At 38.4% G+C, this 20,402-nt stretch overlaps 1 protein-coding gene across 9 annotated transcripts in view; it reads right to left on the bottom strand.

The window, feature by feature from the left end:
* Positions 1–16,217, bottom strand: part of tcf4 (transcription factor 4) — a 144,712-nt gene extending 128,495 nt beyond the window's left edge. For 2 of the 9 annotated variants that reach the window (XM_065243629.1, XM_065243623.2), the window contains exons 1-3: positions 15,282–16,214; positions 15,011–15,049; positions 14,175–14,241 (exon numbers count right to left, since the gene is read on the bottom strand). In XM_065243629.1, coding sequence (XP_065099701.1) covers positions 14,175–14,241; positions 15,011–15,049; positions 15,282–15,368 — 193 coding nt within the window. In that variant the 5' untranslated portion in view covers positions 15,369–16,214. Of the gene's footprint in view, positions 1–14,174; positions 14,242–15,010; positions 15,050–15,281 lie in introns of all 9 variants that reach the window. The other 7 variants (XM_065243630.2, XM_065243627.2, XM_065243631.2 and 4 more) reach the window with 5 other exon arrangements.
* Between the last annotated feature and the right edge of the window lie 4,185 nt (positions 16,218–20,402).

Raw genomic sequence — 20,402 nt, 5'->3', positions numbered from 1 at the left:
ACCAAAAAATGTTCAACAAATCATAGATTTCGGTCCGAACGGACGTTTCCTTTTATGTCCCTCATACGTAAGCGTAATTTGAATTCCCACCGCGCAGCGAGTCCACGCAGATACCATACATCATCGGCGCGTTCACGTGCGCTCTGTCTGTAAACAGCGAGAACAGCAAACTTTTCTGCTGAATTGACAACCTACACAGGAGCAACAAAACTAAATGCATCTTTTATAACAACAACAGCAAAAACTGCCTGGATCAGCAAAAGCAAAAACCCAAATTAACATCGGTAAATTTACTGCTTTACCACGAGATGCAAACAGCTACAGGAGGCAAAGGGTCTGAAAGGGTCGTTGCACTGTTTATTTTGGTAAGGTAGGTACGCGATATGTTTGTATTGAGATGGATTCAGATATTCTACTTTGATGAAACGTTGTGTTGCTTATGAAATTTGTGTTCGTTTTCCGGATTAGCATAACGATATAGTTACTACGTCTACACAATCGAACGTGTGCTTAAACTAATTCTGATGTAAACCAGTTGTTTATGTTGGTTATTTTGGAAGTGTTATTCACTTTGTACTGCAAAGTTTTCTCACTGGTGAATGAGACATGAGACGTGACCGTCTGATATGTGTGTGTTCATGTGTTTGGAAAGAGGCGTGACTTTGGATGGCGATTTGACTTGAGGGTGGGATCGGGATTTCATTGCTAGGCGGCTACCGTTAGCATTTTTCAAAATGTGTTACCCTACCTTTAATTTAATGTTGGGGCGTTCATCTGGACTGTAACGTCACAGTTGGTGTTATATTGATATTGGTCTGTTTTCCAGCGGTCTTTTGCATGCACGAGGTTTACATAAGAAGGAGAAAACAATCGTGTTTAAAGCCCACGATATGTCATTACCATGTACACAACTCTTATTATTCATCTATGACTACGTAAATACAGTTTTACATTCTAAGGCCTCTTTAAAAACAATCTTTTATTTGCATTTCTACATTTAAAGGATGAAATGACAGCAGAAGACAATAAAAGTGTTGTGTCCCTGTGTTTCCACAGCTTTGCATTTTCATCATATTGACATTTAAAAAAAAATCAAGGTTGTTTAATTAACAGCGTCACATTTCTGTCGTCTTCTCTCTCTCTCTCTCTTTCTCTCTCTTTCTCTCTCTCTCTCTCTCTCTCTCTCTCTCTTCTTTAGAGAATATCACAACAAACTGTACGTGTGAAAGTAGTTGTGTGTGTAAACAGGTAAACATCTCCACTCGGCTCATTTGCAAGAGCTTTAGCACAGTGAAAACAATTTGTGCCGTCTGAAAAACCCTCTGCAAATGAAGCTTGAAATATTTTCTTAAAGAGCCGATATGTTTCATTCACACGTCGCTTTCAAATGCGCTAAGGAGGCTGAAGCGTTTATCTGTCAAGCGCCGGTTCCGCTTTCTCTCTCATTTTCAGGTTCTGTGGGATCTTCACGAGAACATCAGGGTACTGTGTGTCTGCTCTTCAGATAATCCCGAATAGCTCACACTTGGATGGCCCAGGATGGAAACAGTTGTTCCAGAACATGTGGCTGTGTGCGTGCGTGTGTGTGCGTGTCTGTGTGTGTCTGCATGTGTGTGTCAGGGTAGCAGTGGAATTCTCTGTGTAATTAAGTCCACACACACACACACACACACACACACACACACACACACACACACACACACACACACACATACACACACACACACACCTGCCTGGATGTCAGGATGAACTCTGCACCTGTTACCGTGGAAACGAGGTGGGCACCAGACAGGGAATTCCGTAAGATCCTGAAACAGCCGATGTGAGGATGGAGACGAATAAACAAATGTGTGTTTGTGACGCTCACTGCTCTTAAAACTCTGTGTATGTTCTTCATTACAGATTGTTTATTCAAATCATTTTTTTAAAAACCAGAAGCTCTGATGTACCATGTCATTTTCCAAATATAAATACTTTCTAATCTGTACAGAGAGAGAAAGTGTACAGCTTACTGTAATTACAGACCCGCTGCTACCGCTGTCAGATCTGAGTTATATTAAGAGTTTATATGGCCTGCTGTAGTTTTTTATTGTTCACGTGACTTGAGGAAAAAGATCCAGACGTTTAAAAGAAACAGCAAAAGTTGCTAAAAAAATATATTCAGGTCTATCAGTCCAGGTCTCGTCACGCTCCTGTAGTGAAATGTTGGATGGGTGACATCGGTAATAATAAGATCCCATCAGTGACCCATGTGTGTGTGTGTGTGTGTGTGTGTGTCTATAACAGTGAACTCTGTGTTTACACTGAGCACATCTCTCTGTTCCTGCTTTTCACATTACATGTTAGTCCCTCCCCTCTCCACTCCCTCAGCCAATCACAGTCCTCCATTACTAAGAGAGGAGAAAGAGGCCACGAAGCTCCACCCCTGCGGCGCATACACTAAATAACAGAGGCCGTTTCATTACTGCACACCTGCAAAACTTTCAGAGGGAAAAAATAGCGAGTGAGTGAGAAACGAGTATGTTTGAACACTGCAGCCAAACAAAAGCCTTTCATAAAAAGAGAGAGAGAGAGAGAGAGAGAGAGAGAGAGAGAGAGAGAGAGAGAGAGAGAGACCTATAGTTTCTGCTTACATTCCTGCTTCTCTCTCTCTCTCAACACTAAAAATGTCTGCCTCCTATTTCACCTTTAAATAAAATAATAAGAACATGTTGTATTAAACCTAAATTTAAGTCCATGATTATTTGTTTTTGCACTGAGAGATGTTTATGATAATTGTGCTTGACTGACAGATCTGTACTTCAATCTGTAGCGTATATATACACACACACCAAAAAACAAGAACTAAAAAAACATTTAATATTTGTGTTTGTGAACATTTGACTTTAGTCATGCTCAGTTTTGTTTCCGTATGTGGATTTCTGTTCTTCATGTCACTACAACACACATGTGGAGCAAACTGCTTCTGAAATCCATATTTACTGTATAATTACAGCTGTTATTGGTTCAGCTGAAAGAAGATGGACACCAAACCAGCAAAAATTACCAGCTAGAAAAACAGTACAACATACAACGAGAGAGTGAACACAAACACATAAACAAACACGCGCACACACAAACAAAGATATCTGCAAATGACTACACAAACACACACCGAAGGAATTGAGGAAACTGAATGTCAATGTGGCTTCGGTCACACACACACACACAAGTAGAGTAATCACACAACTACACACAAAGTCTGCCAGATGTTCAACTGCCTCTTAGGAGAATCAAGACAAGAGCTTTTCACACACACACACACACACACACACACACACACACACACACACACACACACACACGCTGGAAAATCCAAACACTTCAACCTGACACATCCTGAAATTCCCATCATGCACCACAGCATGTGAATAACTTCAGGAATTCAGCTTGTTTGTCTGTCTGTAATCTGTTTGTCACAGGCATCAGAGAATCAAACTTTTGTGCCACTTTACTTATAATTCACTGAATTTCATCTCAGTGATCAATTATAAACATATTTTAGTTGCACAGATCAGTGATTAGTGAAAACAAGATACAGTTCTTAGAGCACTGTCCTGTCAAGTAACCACTCAGAACACCTTAACAAATCTGAACACCTTAGCAACTGCATATAGCATCTTAACAACCACTCATGATACCTTAGCAATTAAAAACAGCTTAGCAACCATTCAGAGCATCTTAACAACCACTCAGAACACCTTAACAATTAAAAACACCTTAGGAACATTTAGAGGAGCTTAACAATTGCTCAGAACACCTTAACAATTCTGAACACCTTAGCAACCATTCAGAGCATCTTTACAACTGATCAGAAAACCTTAACAATGTAAAACACCTTAGCAACCATTCAAAGCATCTTAACAACTGATCAAAACACATTTAAAAATCTGAACTCCTTAGCAACCATTCAGAGCATCTTAACAACTGCTCAGAACACCTTAACAACTAAAAACTCCTTAGCAACCATTCAGAGCATCTTAACAACTGCTCAGAACACCTTAACAACTAAAAACTCCTTAGGAACCATTCAGAGCATCTTAACAACTGATCAAAACACCTTAACAAATCTGAACACCTTAGCAACCATTCAGAGCATCTTAACAACTGATCAAAACACCTTAACAAATCTGAACACCTTAGCAACCATTCAGAGCATCTTTACAACTGATCAGAAAACCTTAACAATGTAAAACACCTTAGCAACCATTCAAAGCATCTTAACAACTGATCAAAACACCTTTAAAAATCTGAACTCCTTAGCAACCATTCAGAGCATCTTAACAACTGCTCAGAACACCTTTACAAATCTAAACACCTTAGCAACCATTCAGAGCATCTTAACAACTGCTCAGAACACCTTAACAACTAAAAACTCCTTAGGAACCATTCAGAGCATCTTAACAACTGATCAAAACACCTTAACAAATCTGAACACCTTAGCAACCATTCAGAGCATCTTAACAACTGATCAAAACACCTTGACAAATCTAAACACCTTAGAAACCATTCAGAGCATCTTAACAACTGCTCAGAACACCTTTACAAATCTAAACACCTTAGCAACCATTCAGAGCATCTTAACAACTGCTCAGAACACCTTTACAAATCTAAACACCTTAGCAACCATTCAGAGCATCTTAACAACTGCTCAGAACACCTTAACAACTAAAAACTCCTTAGGAACCATTCAGAGCATCTTAACAACTGATCAAAACACCTTAACAAATCTGAACACCTTAGCAACCATTCAGAGCATCTTAACAACTGATCAAAACACCTTGACAAATCTGAACATCTTAGCAACCATTCAGAGCATCTTAACAACTGATCAGAACACCTTAACAAATCTGAACATCTTAGCAACCATTTAGAGCACCCTCTACAACTGATCAGAACAACTTAACAATTAAAAACACATAAGCAACCATTCAGAGCATCTTAACAACTGCTCAGAACACCTTTACAAATCTGTACACCTTAGCAACCATTCAGAGCATCTTAACAACTGATCAAAACACCTTAACAAATCTGTACACCTTAGCAACTGCTCATAGCATCTTAACAACTGTTCACAACAACTTAACAATGTAAAACGCCCTAGCAATCATTCAGAGCATCTTAACAACCGTTTAAAACACCTTGACAAATTAAAACACCTTAGCAACTGCTCATAGCATCTTAGCAACCACTCATGATACCTTAGCAATTAAAAACAGCTTAGCAACCATTCAGAGCATCTTAGCAACCACTCATGATACCTTAGCAATTAAAAACAGCTTAGCAACCATTCAGAGCATCTTAACAACCACTCAGAACACCTTAACAATTAAAAACACCTTAGGAACATTTAGAGGAGCTTAACAATTGCTCAGAACACCTTAACAATTCTGAACACCTTAGCAACCATTCAGAGCATCTTTACAACTGATCAGAAAACCTTAACAATGTAAAACACCTTAGCAACCATTCAAAGCATCTTAACAACTGATCAAAACACCTTTAAAAATCTGAACTCCTTAGCAACCATTCAGAGCATCTTAACAACTGCTCAGAACACCTTAACAACTAAAAACTCCTTAGCAACCATTCAGAGCATCTTAACAACTGCTCAGAACACCTTAACAACTAAAAACTCCTTAGGAACCATTCAGAGCATCTTAACAACTGATCAAAACACCTTGACAAATCTGAACATCTTAGCAACCATTCAGAGCATCTTAACAACTGATCAGAACACCTTAACAAATCTGAACATCTTAGCAACCATTTAGAGCACCCTCTACAACTGATCAGAACAACTTAACAATTAAAAACACATAAGCAACCATTCAGAGCATCTTAACAACTGCTCAGAACACCTTTACAAATCTGTACACCTTAGCAACCATTCAGAGCATCTTAACAACTGATCAAAACACCTTAACAAATCTGTACACCTTAGCAACTGCTCATAGCATCTTAACAACTGTTCACAACAACTTAACAATGTAAAACGCCCTAGCAATCATTCAGAGCATCTTAACAACCGTTTAAAACACCTTGACAAATTAAAACACCTTAGCAACTGCTCATAGCATCTTAGCAACCACTCATGATACCTTAGCAATTAAAAACAGCTTAGCAACCATTCAGAGCATCTTAGCAACCACTCATGATACCTTAGCAATTAAAAACAGCTTAGCAACCATTCAGAGCATCTTAACAACTGTTCAGAACACCTTTACAAATCTGTACACCTTAGCAACTGCTCATAGCATCTTAACAACTGTTCACAACAACTTAACAATGTAAAACGCTCTAGCAATCATTCAGAGCATCTTAACAACCGTTTAAAACACCTTGACAAATTAAAACACCTTAGCAACTGCTCATAGCATCTTAGCAACCACTCATGATACCTTAGCAATTAAAAACAGCTTAGCAACCATTCAGAGCATCTTAGCAACCACTCATGATACCTTAGCAATTAAAAACAGCTTAGCAACCATTCAGAGCATCTTAACAACTGCTCAGAACACCTTTACAAATCTGTACACCTTAGCAACTGCTCATAGCATCTTAACAACTGTTCACAACAACTTAACAATGTAAAACGCCCTAGCAATCATTCAGAGCATCTTAACAACCGTTTAAAACACCTTGACAAATTAAAACACCTTAGCAACTGCTCATAGCATCTTAGCAACCACTCATGATACCTTAGCAATTAAAAACAGCTTAGCAACCATTCAGAGCATCTTAGCAACCACTCATGATACCTTAGCAATTAAAAACAGCTTAGCAACCATTCAGAGCATCTTAACAACCACTCAGAACACCTTAACAATTAAAAACACCTTAGGAACATTTAGAGGAGCTTAACAATTGCTCAGAACACCTTAACAATTCTGAACACCTTAGCAACCATTCAGAGCATCTTTACAACTGATCAGAAAACCTTAACAATGTAAAACACCTTAGCAACCATTCAAAGCATCTTAACAACTGATCAAAACACCTTTAAAAATCTGAACTCCTTAGCAACCATTCAGAGCATCTTAACAACTGCTCAGAACACCTTTACAAATCTAAACACCTTAGAAACCATTCAGAGCATCTTAACAACTGCTCAGAACACCTTTACAAATCTAAACACCTTAGCAACCATTCAGAGCATCTTAACAACTGCTCAGAACACCTTAACAACTAAAAACTCCTTAGGAACCATTCAGAGCATCTTAACAACTGATCAAAACACCTTAACAAATCTGAACATCTTAGCAACCATTCAGAGCATCTTAACAACTGATCAGAACACCTTAACAACTAAAAACACCATAGCAACTGCTCATAGCATCTTAGCAACCACTTAGAACACCTTTACAAATCTGTACACCTTAGCAACTGCTCATAGCATCTTAGCAACCACTCAGAACACCTTAACAATTAAAAACACCTTAGCAACAATTCAAAGCATCTTAACAACTGCTCAGAACACCTTTACAAATCTGTACACCTTAGCAACTGCTCATAGCATCTTAACAACCGTTCAGAACAACTTAAGAATGTAAAACACCTTAGCAACCATATCTGGAGAGGCTGACAAACTATATAATATGGATATTAGGTCTTGATAAGGTCACCAGAACCACAACAAAGAGCATTGATCCTCGGAAATTGCTAATTGCCAAAGAATTTCTAAGTGCCTTCTGTGTAAACTCAAACACCACTGACCTCAAATTTAAAACAATTGATTATTCTGTATCTTCATCTGATCCAGACTCAAACATAAGATCTGTTTACACACACACAGAGCTACTGAAGGAAAAACAGCCAATCAGAGCAGAGCTCAACATTATTATTCATGACTCTTTCAAATAAGGTAATAATAGATTGTTTCATTATAAAGGCAAATCCTAGGATTGTAAATGGACATGTAAAATTAACTCTGGATCACAAACCTTCTATGTAGATATCAGAGAACAATTTAACAGATTATTACAATGCTTTCTTTGGCACCTTTAAATATCATCTGACATCATCACTGTACCATAGTATCACCACAGTATTTTTCTAAAAGATCTAAAAAAAAAATGCTAAATATCAACATGGATGTCAAACTGTCACGGCTCAATGATTTAACTTCCTGTTTCTTTTCCTGAGGTCATGAACTCTGAACACAACACAATGACATACAGCCAACAGATGACTACTGAAGAAATACTTTATATAAATAATAATTACTGTACCATGGTAAAGCAAAAACACACCAAACACACACAAAGAAAAACACATATGCACACACACACACGTGACATGTGACATGTTAGCATTAGCCTCTGTCACTGCTCAATTACCGCAGCCATTACTGTGTCACATCTTACATCAGAATACTTGACAATCTCCAAACAAGTCAGGCGTTTTAATTAAAAGTTGTGTGTTTCAGCGCTCATCTCACCTGCCGTGTTAATTACACACACTGCTGCTGTTCTCCTGCCTTTATTTTCTGAAGGATAATTACACTTTTTTAAAATTCCTTCACCTTTGATGCTATGAGCAGGTGTGAGACACAAAAACGAGAAAACAAGGTGTGCTGTTCCCACCCCTGCACGGAAAATCACACCGTTTCACCGAGGAAAAGAGCGCTTGTTAATCCTGAGGAAACTCTTACTGCTCATTCATAGCTCATGAGAGACGGCACCGGCTTCTCAGTTAGGTCCCATTTAAATATCAACTTTGCCTCAGATGTTTCTCCTAAATTCTTTTCTGATGATGAATGACGGTTAATTAGACACAAATGAGACAACAGCATAAGTCAGATATCATTTCTAAAATTTTATATTCCATGCAAAAAGGAAAATTGCATCACGTGCACTGTACGCGGACCTTAATGTACACGTAAATAATGGACTAGATTTCGGCCTTAAGTCTCTTGCATCTAAGATGTTTCTGCTGAGAAAAAGATTGCACGTCTCACACTAGAGTTTCAGAAGACATCACGCAAACTCAACTCAGTTCTTCTAAGCTATGAAAGAGCAAACTGTGAGCAAAACAAATCTAGAAATATACTGAAATCTCTGACTTTTTATTTCAAGCTGTCTCTACATCAGACACATATTTATTGAAATAATCCTGTGATCTTCTCTCAGCAGAAATATCTGATAAAGACAAAACTTCACTGAAAATTTTTCCATGATTGTGGCTGATTTCAGATTGCATTTCCACATCTCTCTCCTCATGGGAACTTACAGGAACCTGTTTGAAAAGGGCAGGGCGAAATTTCCAAAGGTCATTGTGTACAACAATGTTATATCAGCACTGCACGGTGGGCGTTTCCCAAAGATGTCATTACCCACAATGCACCGTGGTCCCATTGTTGCCTCACGAGACTGTTGAATCACCGATGGACAGTAGCGTCTTTAGTTTGTACACTTTCCCAGGCTGTATTTTTCGTCATTCATTTAGTCTGTGGACGGGTCGGTCGGCAATGACAGCGAGTTCAGTTCAGCCGGAGCGTCTTTGTGCAATACAAATAAAACAATACAATTAAATTACACTGAACGGAGCGCCCTAAGCAAAGCTGACAGATAGAGAGCAGACTAGATTACCCATCACACCTACATTAGATTAAACTTGACTCGACTACCAGGACCAAACAAGACTCTAACAGAAAAGCTCTCGGATAAACTAAAATGACTAAATCTAACGTCAAGTAGCCTTAGTGCCGGGCGACGTTCCCCTCTGGAGATCAGCGAACGAAAAACAGGAAGTTACTTTACCTTCACTTCCTCACAGATGACACAGCCTCTCTCCAAAAACAACACTCGCCCCCCTTTATATCAGACACTACACATCTATTTATATCTCATCTATTAGATGCTTTCTTCAAACACATAAAAACAATACAGTTTAACAACAAAAATAATATGATCTAAATAACTTTTTGAAATATATTCCCCTTGATAATGGTGTACAATAACACCAGGGTGAATTTAAAGTTGTCTTCACACCACAGGAAGCCCAAACGACATAAACGCTGATCAACATGCAGTAAATGTTGCGTCTGCACCTTCTGAACGCACAAATAGCTTTAAAAGCCTCATTTCCAGGTCAAACAAACAGTGTGTGAGAGTCCAGAGCGCTCTTATCAAAGCAATGCAGAGATAAAAGAAAGCATTCACAGAGAGAGAGGTTTAATCAGAAAAGAAGTTCACTACAGGACAAAACAACGTCAACGACACCAGAATCCAGCCAAAGTCACGATGGGAAAAACTCTGCTGACGTAACTTAGAGGACACACAGGACGAGACCAGCTCGACGGAGATCCCAAACAAGACACAAACAAGTTCAATTACAAGACCAGCTATTGTACAGAACCACAGGCCGGCAGTAATCCAGCTCTCCGGCTTTATTATTAGTTTGAGGTCTGCGGCGGTCTCTGAAAATATTTGGCATTTATTTTTAATAAACATACAGGAATTAATATACCGGTAGATAACTTTCTGCTCTTTGGTGGAGCCAGCAAAACACTTAGCAAGAATTTAGTACAGACCACAAAAAAAACATAAAAAAAAAACAGAAGAGAGAGTAATTTTCTGCTTATGGATGTGTGTATAATGTGATACGAGTCCTCTGCTATCAGTCTTGTTTAATGATGGAATGAATTCACATCAACAGCAGGTGCTTCACCTTGAAACAGCACTATCATGTTTTGTCTTTTTACTGACGTCAAGCATCAGGAAAATGCATGAAGACTGAAGAATTGTAGCTGTTACTGACTTTGGTTTAACGTATCTCGGGTTGTGCTAATCTACACAGAAACAATAGTAGCTCGGTATACGGCTCTTTATTGGCTGCTCATATTGCAATACATTATGGGTAATTACTTTCCTTTTAAGCCTTGTTTATACTCGACACGCTCACATAAGCGCATTGGTGCACGTGACTAAAATGACGTCAATGCGGATTGGGACGTCGCGCGTGTTGGGTGCGCGAGACCTCATTTCGCGTGGAAGTGTGCACAAAAATCTTTGCGAAAATGACTGACCTTGGGGCGATTCTGTCTGAGCGTGCAATTCTGTGACGTTTCTCTTTGATCAATCCATGCATAACAATGCATATACGATTTATCTGAAACTCTTAAAGTTAAGTATGGAAACTTTGCCATTTAAAACACCATTTCTTTTACACATGATTCAAAATTATTGGTTTATATTTGTATTGAATGCACCACTGGATGAGGAATAAAATACAAATCTTAAGATTTCTGTATTGTTTGTTTAGTAAAAAACGTTGAAATGATAATGTTTAATAAAGACATATTTAACAGATTGTTGTTTTATGTTCTCATATTTATATATCAAGCTATGATGTTACATATGATGAACACCAGGGTTGTTCCAGTGAACGACGACTTCTGTCCTTTACTTTGTGTTTGTTTTGGACTCGATTGCTCGCTTCGCCCCCTATCGTTTCAAGGAATAGTGCAACAGCAAGCGTGTCAACTATAAATGCCTCATGCATGCGAGTGCGATCAGCTGAGGCTCGTGGTGCAGAGGATATAAACAAAGCTTTTGTCTCTAGCAGAAGAGCAGCATCCTTAGCTAATTCTCCGAAACGTATCTCTGAATAAATAAATGAATGTAAATAATTGTTTTGCACTTTTATTAATAGTCTAATAATTCAATTAAATGTCACTAAAATCCACAACAATTATGTTTGGAACCTTTTGAACTTTTATAATTTTGGCATAACATTATTTAATAAACTGTGCGTGGATTTATAGGATGAACAATAGTTACAAAGAAAATGATTTGCACAGATGAAAGCTCAAAAGATAATAACTGTTAAGGCCTTAAGGTTTGGCTGACAGCGTGTTAGTCGCTCATGATAGAAACTGTAAGTGGATCATTGTACTGGTACTAAAAGTGTCTTTGTCCATTGACACAAGTGTAAAAACTCAAGGAATACTTCATAAATCAAATCATAATCACAAATATCTAATACTATTAAAGAAAAGAGTAAAGAATTGGGCGTGTTCTTCTGGTGCCAACAGCCAATCAGATTTGCCATAACGGGCGGGGCGCACCAGCTGAACTTTGATGAAATAAATGGAAATGATAACAGCATCAGAAACTACACACTTTATCATTTAACAAAGTTTTGATATTGCAATCAATATTGTTCATCTGACACAAACTTCTGATGTAGCTTGAGATGTTTTCAGCTCTCCAAAGAGACAAATAAACAAACAACAACTACTTAGATTTACAAAGACAAATGTGAGATTATCCAAACCAAATGAAAACCGGAATTTTTTTAAGCAGGCAAATTATTAGCATTAGCCGGCAAATTGTAGCAATAATATTGCTATTAAAAGCTAAAACGCTCATTACTTCCTAATCTTAAGCACAATTAAAGGGTTTGATATTCTCTGAATCTCACTGACGTTTCTTCTTTTCTTCTGTCGTTCTTCTTGCGACACAGTAAGACAAAGAGCTTCTCAGAGGTGCTGGACTGTGGGAGGAGGAATCTCTCTGTCTCTCTCTCTCTCTTCATCTGTGCACTTAATGCAATCTCTGCTTTTTGATTGACAAGCATAACCAAAACAGAGCGATGTAAATAGCAGCATGAAGCAGTCAGGCTTTTCGCCCAACACTTTATCCGCCCAGCGTACAAACGCTTTAAAGAGGAGCGTCGCATTATTAAAATAACCCCACTTTTCAACATGGCTTAATAAGCTACGCTCATTACCGGCAAACAAACGTACGCCGCACCACCCGGGCCTATCTCCCATTAGCCGAATTCTCTCAAATGCCACAGACTGGCACAGGAAACGGGCACGCTAGCCGCGATGCCACCCCACACACAAAGACGAAGAAGTGCCAGATATGGGCTTTAGCAAATTCGCTGTCGAGCAGAGTCGTAAGCTTTCGAACAGATAAATAAACCGTAAATTTAGCCCACACGTTATTTATTTATATGCTTTTCTAGCATCGTCTCCTCTCCCCCTGTTTATTCCTCAATCGTTCCCACTTTAGAAACCGTTTCCTTGCGTTTCGTAGCCAACTGCAAGTTGCGTGGCAACAGACTGGCTGTAGTTTTGAGACCCCCCCACCCCACACGACTTTCCAACAGCATAAAACTGCGACACAATTCAGTTAAAAGCGCAAGAACCGAGGGGCAAAGGCAGGGGGAGGTGGGGGCATGCAAATGATCAAACCCTAAACAACACTCAACTGATGAAAACAATAGCAGCCATTGAATATGTGAGGACAGGCCGGGCCGCCCGACACCGTCTACAGCGGGAAACACTTTCTGCCCTCCATCTGTGCAATATAAGATTATCATATCAGTGTATCTTAAAAAACACACACGGAGAGACCAGCGTGCAGCGAGAAGCGTGCACAGGAAGGAATGCTGTATTCCATATGTTTAACAGCTTTCCGTCGGTCTGCTTCCTGAATCCTGCAATCTTGAGGGAGAGCCGGCCCTGAGGTCAAGGTCATTTTTATTTGTCGTTGTGATTATTTATTTGTTTTACGCAGGAAACATTCATCAGAGGCTAAATTTAATTTGGCTTTCTCACACGCAGCACGAAAAAAAAAAAAATGTTGTTCCAAACTAAACCAGATTTCCCTGCATCGTAACAAATGACATTATAACCTCCAATGCAATAAAACGTCACGCATTATAAAAATACATTTTAACAATACAAATCTCTGCAGTCCTGTGGCCGTGGAAAGCCAGCAGGTGCGGCATCCGTATTGCAGAAATTATGCACGAGTGTGTTTGTGCAGAAAACAGCAGCGAGTGAATTCACAACAACATTTCAAACATCAACATCTGCCACAACAATCAAACTCACATCAAAAGATGCTGAATTCTCACACCCGTGAACTGTGACTCTGTCACATGATAACGTGTCACACACACATGCACACACACCGTCGGACACGTAAAGTTTGCCAGGACTCATTTTAAAAGACACCCGGTCAGGGTGCGTATATTTTAAAGCAATACAGACCAAGCGTATAATTACTTTGCATCAGTAACAGAGGCCCAGTACGCAATATTTCTAGCTAAAAACACACAGCAATCCAACACAATACGTGCAATAACAGACCCACACACTTGAGTTTCATTTGACATACTTGAGAAATGTCCACTGCCCAGAGACGTCGGTCCGTTCTTCCCACTGCTGACAGGAGGTGAAAACATCTACAAGACAATCAGGACAATAAATTAATAACTTCCACCCTGAATAACAGAAATATAAATCATGTACAGTTAGGAGCATCTTATACATCCTTTCTTCTCTTCACAACATTTTATAATCTAGATTGTATTTTGATCAATTTTAAAAGCAGATATAAATATGTATTTTCTTTACATTGTCTTCTCGTGCACTTGCAGAGAAAAAGGCAAAGAAAATCTGACACTGTGCATTAATAGATCAAACTCAATAATGACGTAACACCTGTCCTGGACAAATAAACTCCACTGCCTGTCTGAAGTGTCCACAGCAAACACAGACAGCTGAAATATTTTTGGAACTGTGGCTTCATAAAAACACATTTCTTAAAAAACTTCTCAAAAGCATTTCACACACATTTGGATTAGACTCTTTGCTTTTTTGATGAAAGGCATCAGTCTTATAATCTACACTAATCTCATGTCCCTTGTCCAAGAATCCTAAAGGAATGCCAAGGGAATTTTGTATGATAATTTGGAAACTGTCCCATTAATAATTTCTCTAAAAATTAAATAAAATCCTACTGAATAAACTGAATTTTTTAAGACAGTTTATCCATCAGAATTGAATTAGAATCTTAGGATCGTTAGGATTGGTTTCAAATGATGCTTTAATTTCCATTGGCATCGCGTTTGGATTTCAGGAGGGACTGACTACACAACATTGATACTGTATGAATCTAGTAAAGAAATAAAAGAAACACAAGAAAAGACTGAATAAAGTGGGATATACTACCATTGATGTTGGGAACATTTTCAAATCGCTGTTTCGCATCTACAAGACAACAGAATTACTGCAACATCACATCTCTCACAAAAAGCGTAAACTTTCTTTCAGTCAAATGCATTTTTACGCGGCACAGTCCATCTTTAAAACACTTGTGTAGAAAATAAAACATGTGCGCGAACAAAACACAAGGAAATCAAAAGCAAAAAAGAAAGTGTGAACATTGACGTACAGCACATGAGAGAGAGAGAGACAGGCAGACAGATATAAAGTGTCTTACCGCGCTGAAATCCAGTAAATCGCTGAGTTCCTTATCCGTCCCTAACGCGGCCATTCTCTGATGATGGTGATGATGATGATGATGCATTTTAGAAATATCACATAAACCTAAAAACACGCAAACAGATCTCAGTGAGAAAACACGCCGGGATCCAGGAGGAGCGAGTCTGAGAAACACACGAGCGCTCACTCACTCACACGCGCGCGCGCACGCGGACGGACCCACGGAACGATCGAGCGCAAGAGATCCACTTCACGAGGAAAACGCGACTCGGATCAGAGGAACATTGAGAAACACGAGGTGAATTCAAGCAAGGCTCCCCGGATCAGGTGAATAAAGTCTCTCCAAGTTTTCCACGGGATGCCCAAAAGTCCATATCAAGAAACTAACTGAAAAATAGCAGGAAATGTTTAGGAAACGACCGACTGGATGCGTTTCAGTGTTTTTATTGACGGGACGGTGAGTGAAATAACGCGCAGCTTCCTTTTGCGCGGCGGATCAGTGTGCGCGTACAGCCACCTACTGTAGAGCTCTCCATACATTACAGTACATACATCTATCCATACTGTACATCCATTCATACATACTTTACTGTACATACATCCACACGAACTGTCAGACTGTAATATACAAGCGCACTTTTGTTAAAAATTACGCGTAAAGTTCTACTGGGTAATAATTCGTCTGTTCCGTGTTCGTGTCCTACAGAACAAACCACAGTTCCCAAAGTCAAGAGATGTTTACCCTTCAGTTTTACACTTCACAATGTCAAGTTTTTGAGTGTTACAAATTGTCAACAGCATCTAAAAAGAAACCATTCATAATAAACATAGACATAACCTATCATAAACATATCATCATTTTAAAATATTTTACATAAAAAATGCTTACATTTTGATAGGGAATAACGCCATGCAGAATAAAAGGCCTCTACAGTGCACGACAGTACCTGTGGTACAGTATAAGATTATTTTCCTGAGGGGTGGGGGGACTTTTAGGATGGCACAGTTGGGCACAGTCAAAGTGCAGTGTGATCTGTAAAATCCACTTGTAGGCTATTTCTCTTGAAGCTTCTATTTATTTATAAAATCACAATATAGATATTATTAAATATTTGTGAAAAAATTATTTAAAATAAAATGATGCTCTGCTGAAAGTGTCCTGTTAAGTGAATGGTATCCCACTGTGTGTTACTTTATTGTTTTTTATGATGAGAAAAAATCTATTTTCCCCATTTTATCTCCGACCATAATCCCTATTAATGATTTTATGAGATGTTTAATGCAAGTTAAACTTTAGAGATTTTAAGGTGTGGACTGTATTTTAGATCAATGAAAGGGTTAAAAACACATCATATTAATCATTCATATCATAACACTCAGTCTCTGAATCTGACTCTTGATGATGTCTCATGGATCTCAAACACTTCCTGCAGTAGTGTCTCTTTAAATTCTTTGGTCTATTATTTAAAGTTCACTCATTCATGACTTTGGTCAACTTGAGTCTTGTGTGATTCCATTGCAACATCAAAAGTGAATTTTGGGTGTGTAATCCACAATTTGAGTGCTGTTTATAGTTGGGTTAATATTTCATCATTCTTTTATAATTATTTCATTTTGAGTATTTTAGGTCTTACAAGATTAGTTTTGAATATTTGTTAATATAATTCTGCAGAAGCAGCAGAAGGTTTCTCTTTGTAAATCTGTGTGCACCCCTAAATAAAAGATAGTAAGGATTATGTTCAGACCCAAGACAACATTACTAAATACAGTGCAGTTATGAAGAGACCATAGACCACAATGATGTGAGATATGGCATCACTTCCTTTTTGGTGGCAACGCCCCCTGGTGGTTTTGGAAATCAAAAGAATGAAGTACAATTATGCTGATGATTCTCTATAGATGTGTGAAGCTCAGTGTACCAAAAACACACCACCATTTGTTTCAATACATCTTCAACATCTTTAAATTCAGCCAATAAAAATGCTAAAAACTGATGAATGGTCTTCATGAACTAAATAATTCATTTAGCCAATTGTATGCAGCATGTCCTCCAGATGACATGACCCAAATGTGTAGGAAGATTTAAATAAAATTCTTTGACTATGATAATAGTATATGACCCAAATTAAACAAGAATAACAACAGATTACTGCAAGAAAAACAATTATTGAGTTACTTTATGTTTCTTAACCAAACAATTTAAAGAAATCTGAAAATCTGACCTGTTTAGAGTTTTAAACCTTATATTTTGGCTGGTTAGCTTCATCTCATATTAATCAGAAATGTTACATTATATTACAGTAGATGTTTCACCTGTGCACCAATCAGCATTCAGAGTGTTGTTTATGAAGTTGTGCACCTGCAGAGTAACATCCATTAAAATTAAAAGTGACAATAACAGATACTTTAACTCTCCAAGTATGTTACGGCACGCTCACATTGTCCCAACCAAAGCGCACCTAAGCGCATTTGACCCCCAAAGCCTGGTTTGTTTGACTAGTGTGATCGCTCTGTACCCTGCCAGAGCATTGTTTGGTTAATCCCGCCCCGGCCGGCTTGCAGAGGTTCAGAAGGAGAGATTGCGCGACCTAAAGCTTCATTAGCCTTATAAAAACCTTCCGATGCGTGCAGCGGGGTTACATGAACGCCTCAGCATCACACGCGTCAGATCAACTAAGCAATATGATAGACATGTGAGAGGGCTGTGTGTCATCACGATGGGCACTAGTGTTACCTGTTTTCTTTAAAACAAACGCATCCTATTGACGAAAGTGTGCTCGGATCGGTCAAAGTACAGTGTGAGTGCTTCTGGGGGAGTAAAGAGGGGGGACAATCACGCTTAGGGTTTGGTATTTGGCTGAAACAAGGCTAAATTTGGGCTGCCAGTGAAAGTCTAATAGAAGTCTAACCATAGCCCAAGATTAGACGATGCATATACTTTTAGAACATGTAAAAGAAATGAAAGCAAACACCTGTTGACTTTGCTTACATGTTGGAATATCATACATCTTCAAGTTATTTTGCATGTAATCAAATTTTAAGGTTATTTAGGGTAGAATTGGGTTACTCATATACTGGGTCTATAGTTAGCCGTCATTTCAACGTCTCGGTTTTTGCTTGCTGGGAGTGCACCCTTAGAAACCTCATTGATTCAGACCTCATCGTATCATAGTGCAAAAAGAAAGATATTTTAGGCAGATTAACTACAATAGAAAAATCAACAACTTGTGTTTGGACATCTAAATGCTCCGATATCAGAACAGGTCATACAGCAGATAACATTATTGCCTTATTATAACCAAACCATAACAACAGTGCAGCAATAAAACAAAAGCTAATGAAAGGGTAAAGCCACAGGGAAGAGAAGTACAACGCATACATGTGATTGGATGAAACAGGTTACAGCTGTGGAAACAAAGAGTCTTGTGGATGCTGTGATTGTGAAACTTTACCAACATCATGTGAACATATCACAGTAATCAATACTGACAACTTCAGACAACTATTGTTTTATTTGGGGGTGTCCTGTGTTTTATAGCACAAGCAGAGATAAGATGCATATACAGTACAGGTTAATGCACACAATGCTCAAAAGCAAAATCTTTCGGTGTCTTAAGCGATAAAGATCACACTAAGCTTTTAAGCCTGTGATGCACAAAGTCTCAAGACGAGCAGGAACACACGGTAAAGACGATTTCATTATCTGTGACATATAAAGAACTAGAAGATCTACATATCATGAGATAGACTTTGATAGCACATGTATGTAATGTTGGGGGTGATTATGACCGATGACATCTTCACACACACACACACACACACACACACACACACACACACACACACACACACACAGCGCTGATCTGCACAGACCACAGAATTAATCAAGAGATGAAACAAATCTTTCGGCGTGTGGCTTTAACTGGGTCAGTGGTATTACACAGTCAAGTGTTTGGATATCATACTGCAATTAGTGATTAGATCGGGAAGAGATTGGAAATAAACGTCAGAGGATTCTGTAAAGCATTAGAGGTCACATGACGTAGCAAAACAAGAAAATTGAAATGAAATTTACTGTGGTTTCGTTTGCTCAATGCAGAGACATTAGACCGGTGTAGATCATAAACCAAATACACTTTTAAAAACACTGGGGCAAACCCACTGCACGCACAGACAAGTTGATTCAACTTAAAAAAATATAGGGTAACTCACTGCCATGTTAAACAAACAAGTAACTTTAAGTTAAATCTACTCAAAATTGCTAAACAGACAATTTAAATGTTTGATTCACTGAAAGTAAAATGTCTCGTTCCAGCAATAAATTCTTGTTAGATTAACAAAACATTTCCTGTTCTACAAACGGTCAGTTCACAATGAGAAACTTTATTTCACACATCTTATTTTAGATAGTTTTATAAAACTTGTAATGTTAAGAGAACTCTTTTAAAAAAGAGGACACCTTGCAAAGCAAAGCTAACATCAAAACTTCACACAGAGACCTCAACAGACAAATCTCAATAATGGTGACAGGAATAAAATCTCACGATGAGCTCTTAACTTCACCACAAAAATAATAAGCAACAATGATAACAAAAAGTGGTAGTAGAAATAATGACAACAAACAGCAAAACATCACCTAGATAACAAAAGCAGTTCATTTATGCAAGCTGCAATGCATGATGAGTAAAATTTTCAAATTCAGAGATTTAAATATGCTAAAATAAATCTTAACATTTCTTGTTAAATGAGAGAAATCATGCAACTTGTGCACTAAAACATTTGAGCAGGTGGAGGAAATTTTTCAGGGTTTAGGTTAAGTGTACTTATTTATTTGGGTTAAAACAAAATAAGGGTTAACAGTGTGTAATTTAAAGGGGCCATGGCATGAAAATCAGATTTTTTCATGTTTAAGTGCTATAATTGGGTACTCAGTAGTGTTGGGCAATATGCCCCATTTTGAGATCGTCCTATCGTCAGCCTGTGAGATCGGCGATACACGATAGTATCGGGGGGCGGGGCAGTAGTTTACTCATTTTTTTATTTGTTAATTTTTTACTCATTATAACAAGTCACTTGATGGGTGGACAAAAGAGCAGCACCGTCATGACCGCAACCTTCT

The sequence above is a fragment of the Paramisgurnus dabryanus genome, chromosome 18 (genome assembly GCF_030506205.2).
Source record: "Paramisgurnus dabryanus chromosome 18, PD_genome_1.1, whole genome shotgun sequence".
Classification (NCBI taxonomy): domain Eukaryota; kingdom Metazoa; phylum Chordata; class Actinopteri; order Cypriniformes; family Cobitidae; genus Paramisgurnus; species Paramisgurnus dabryanus.
The sequence above is the reverse complement of the archived record's forward strand: the minus strand, read 5'-3'. Positions and strand labels throughout refer to the sequence as shown.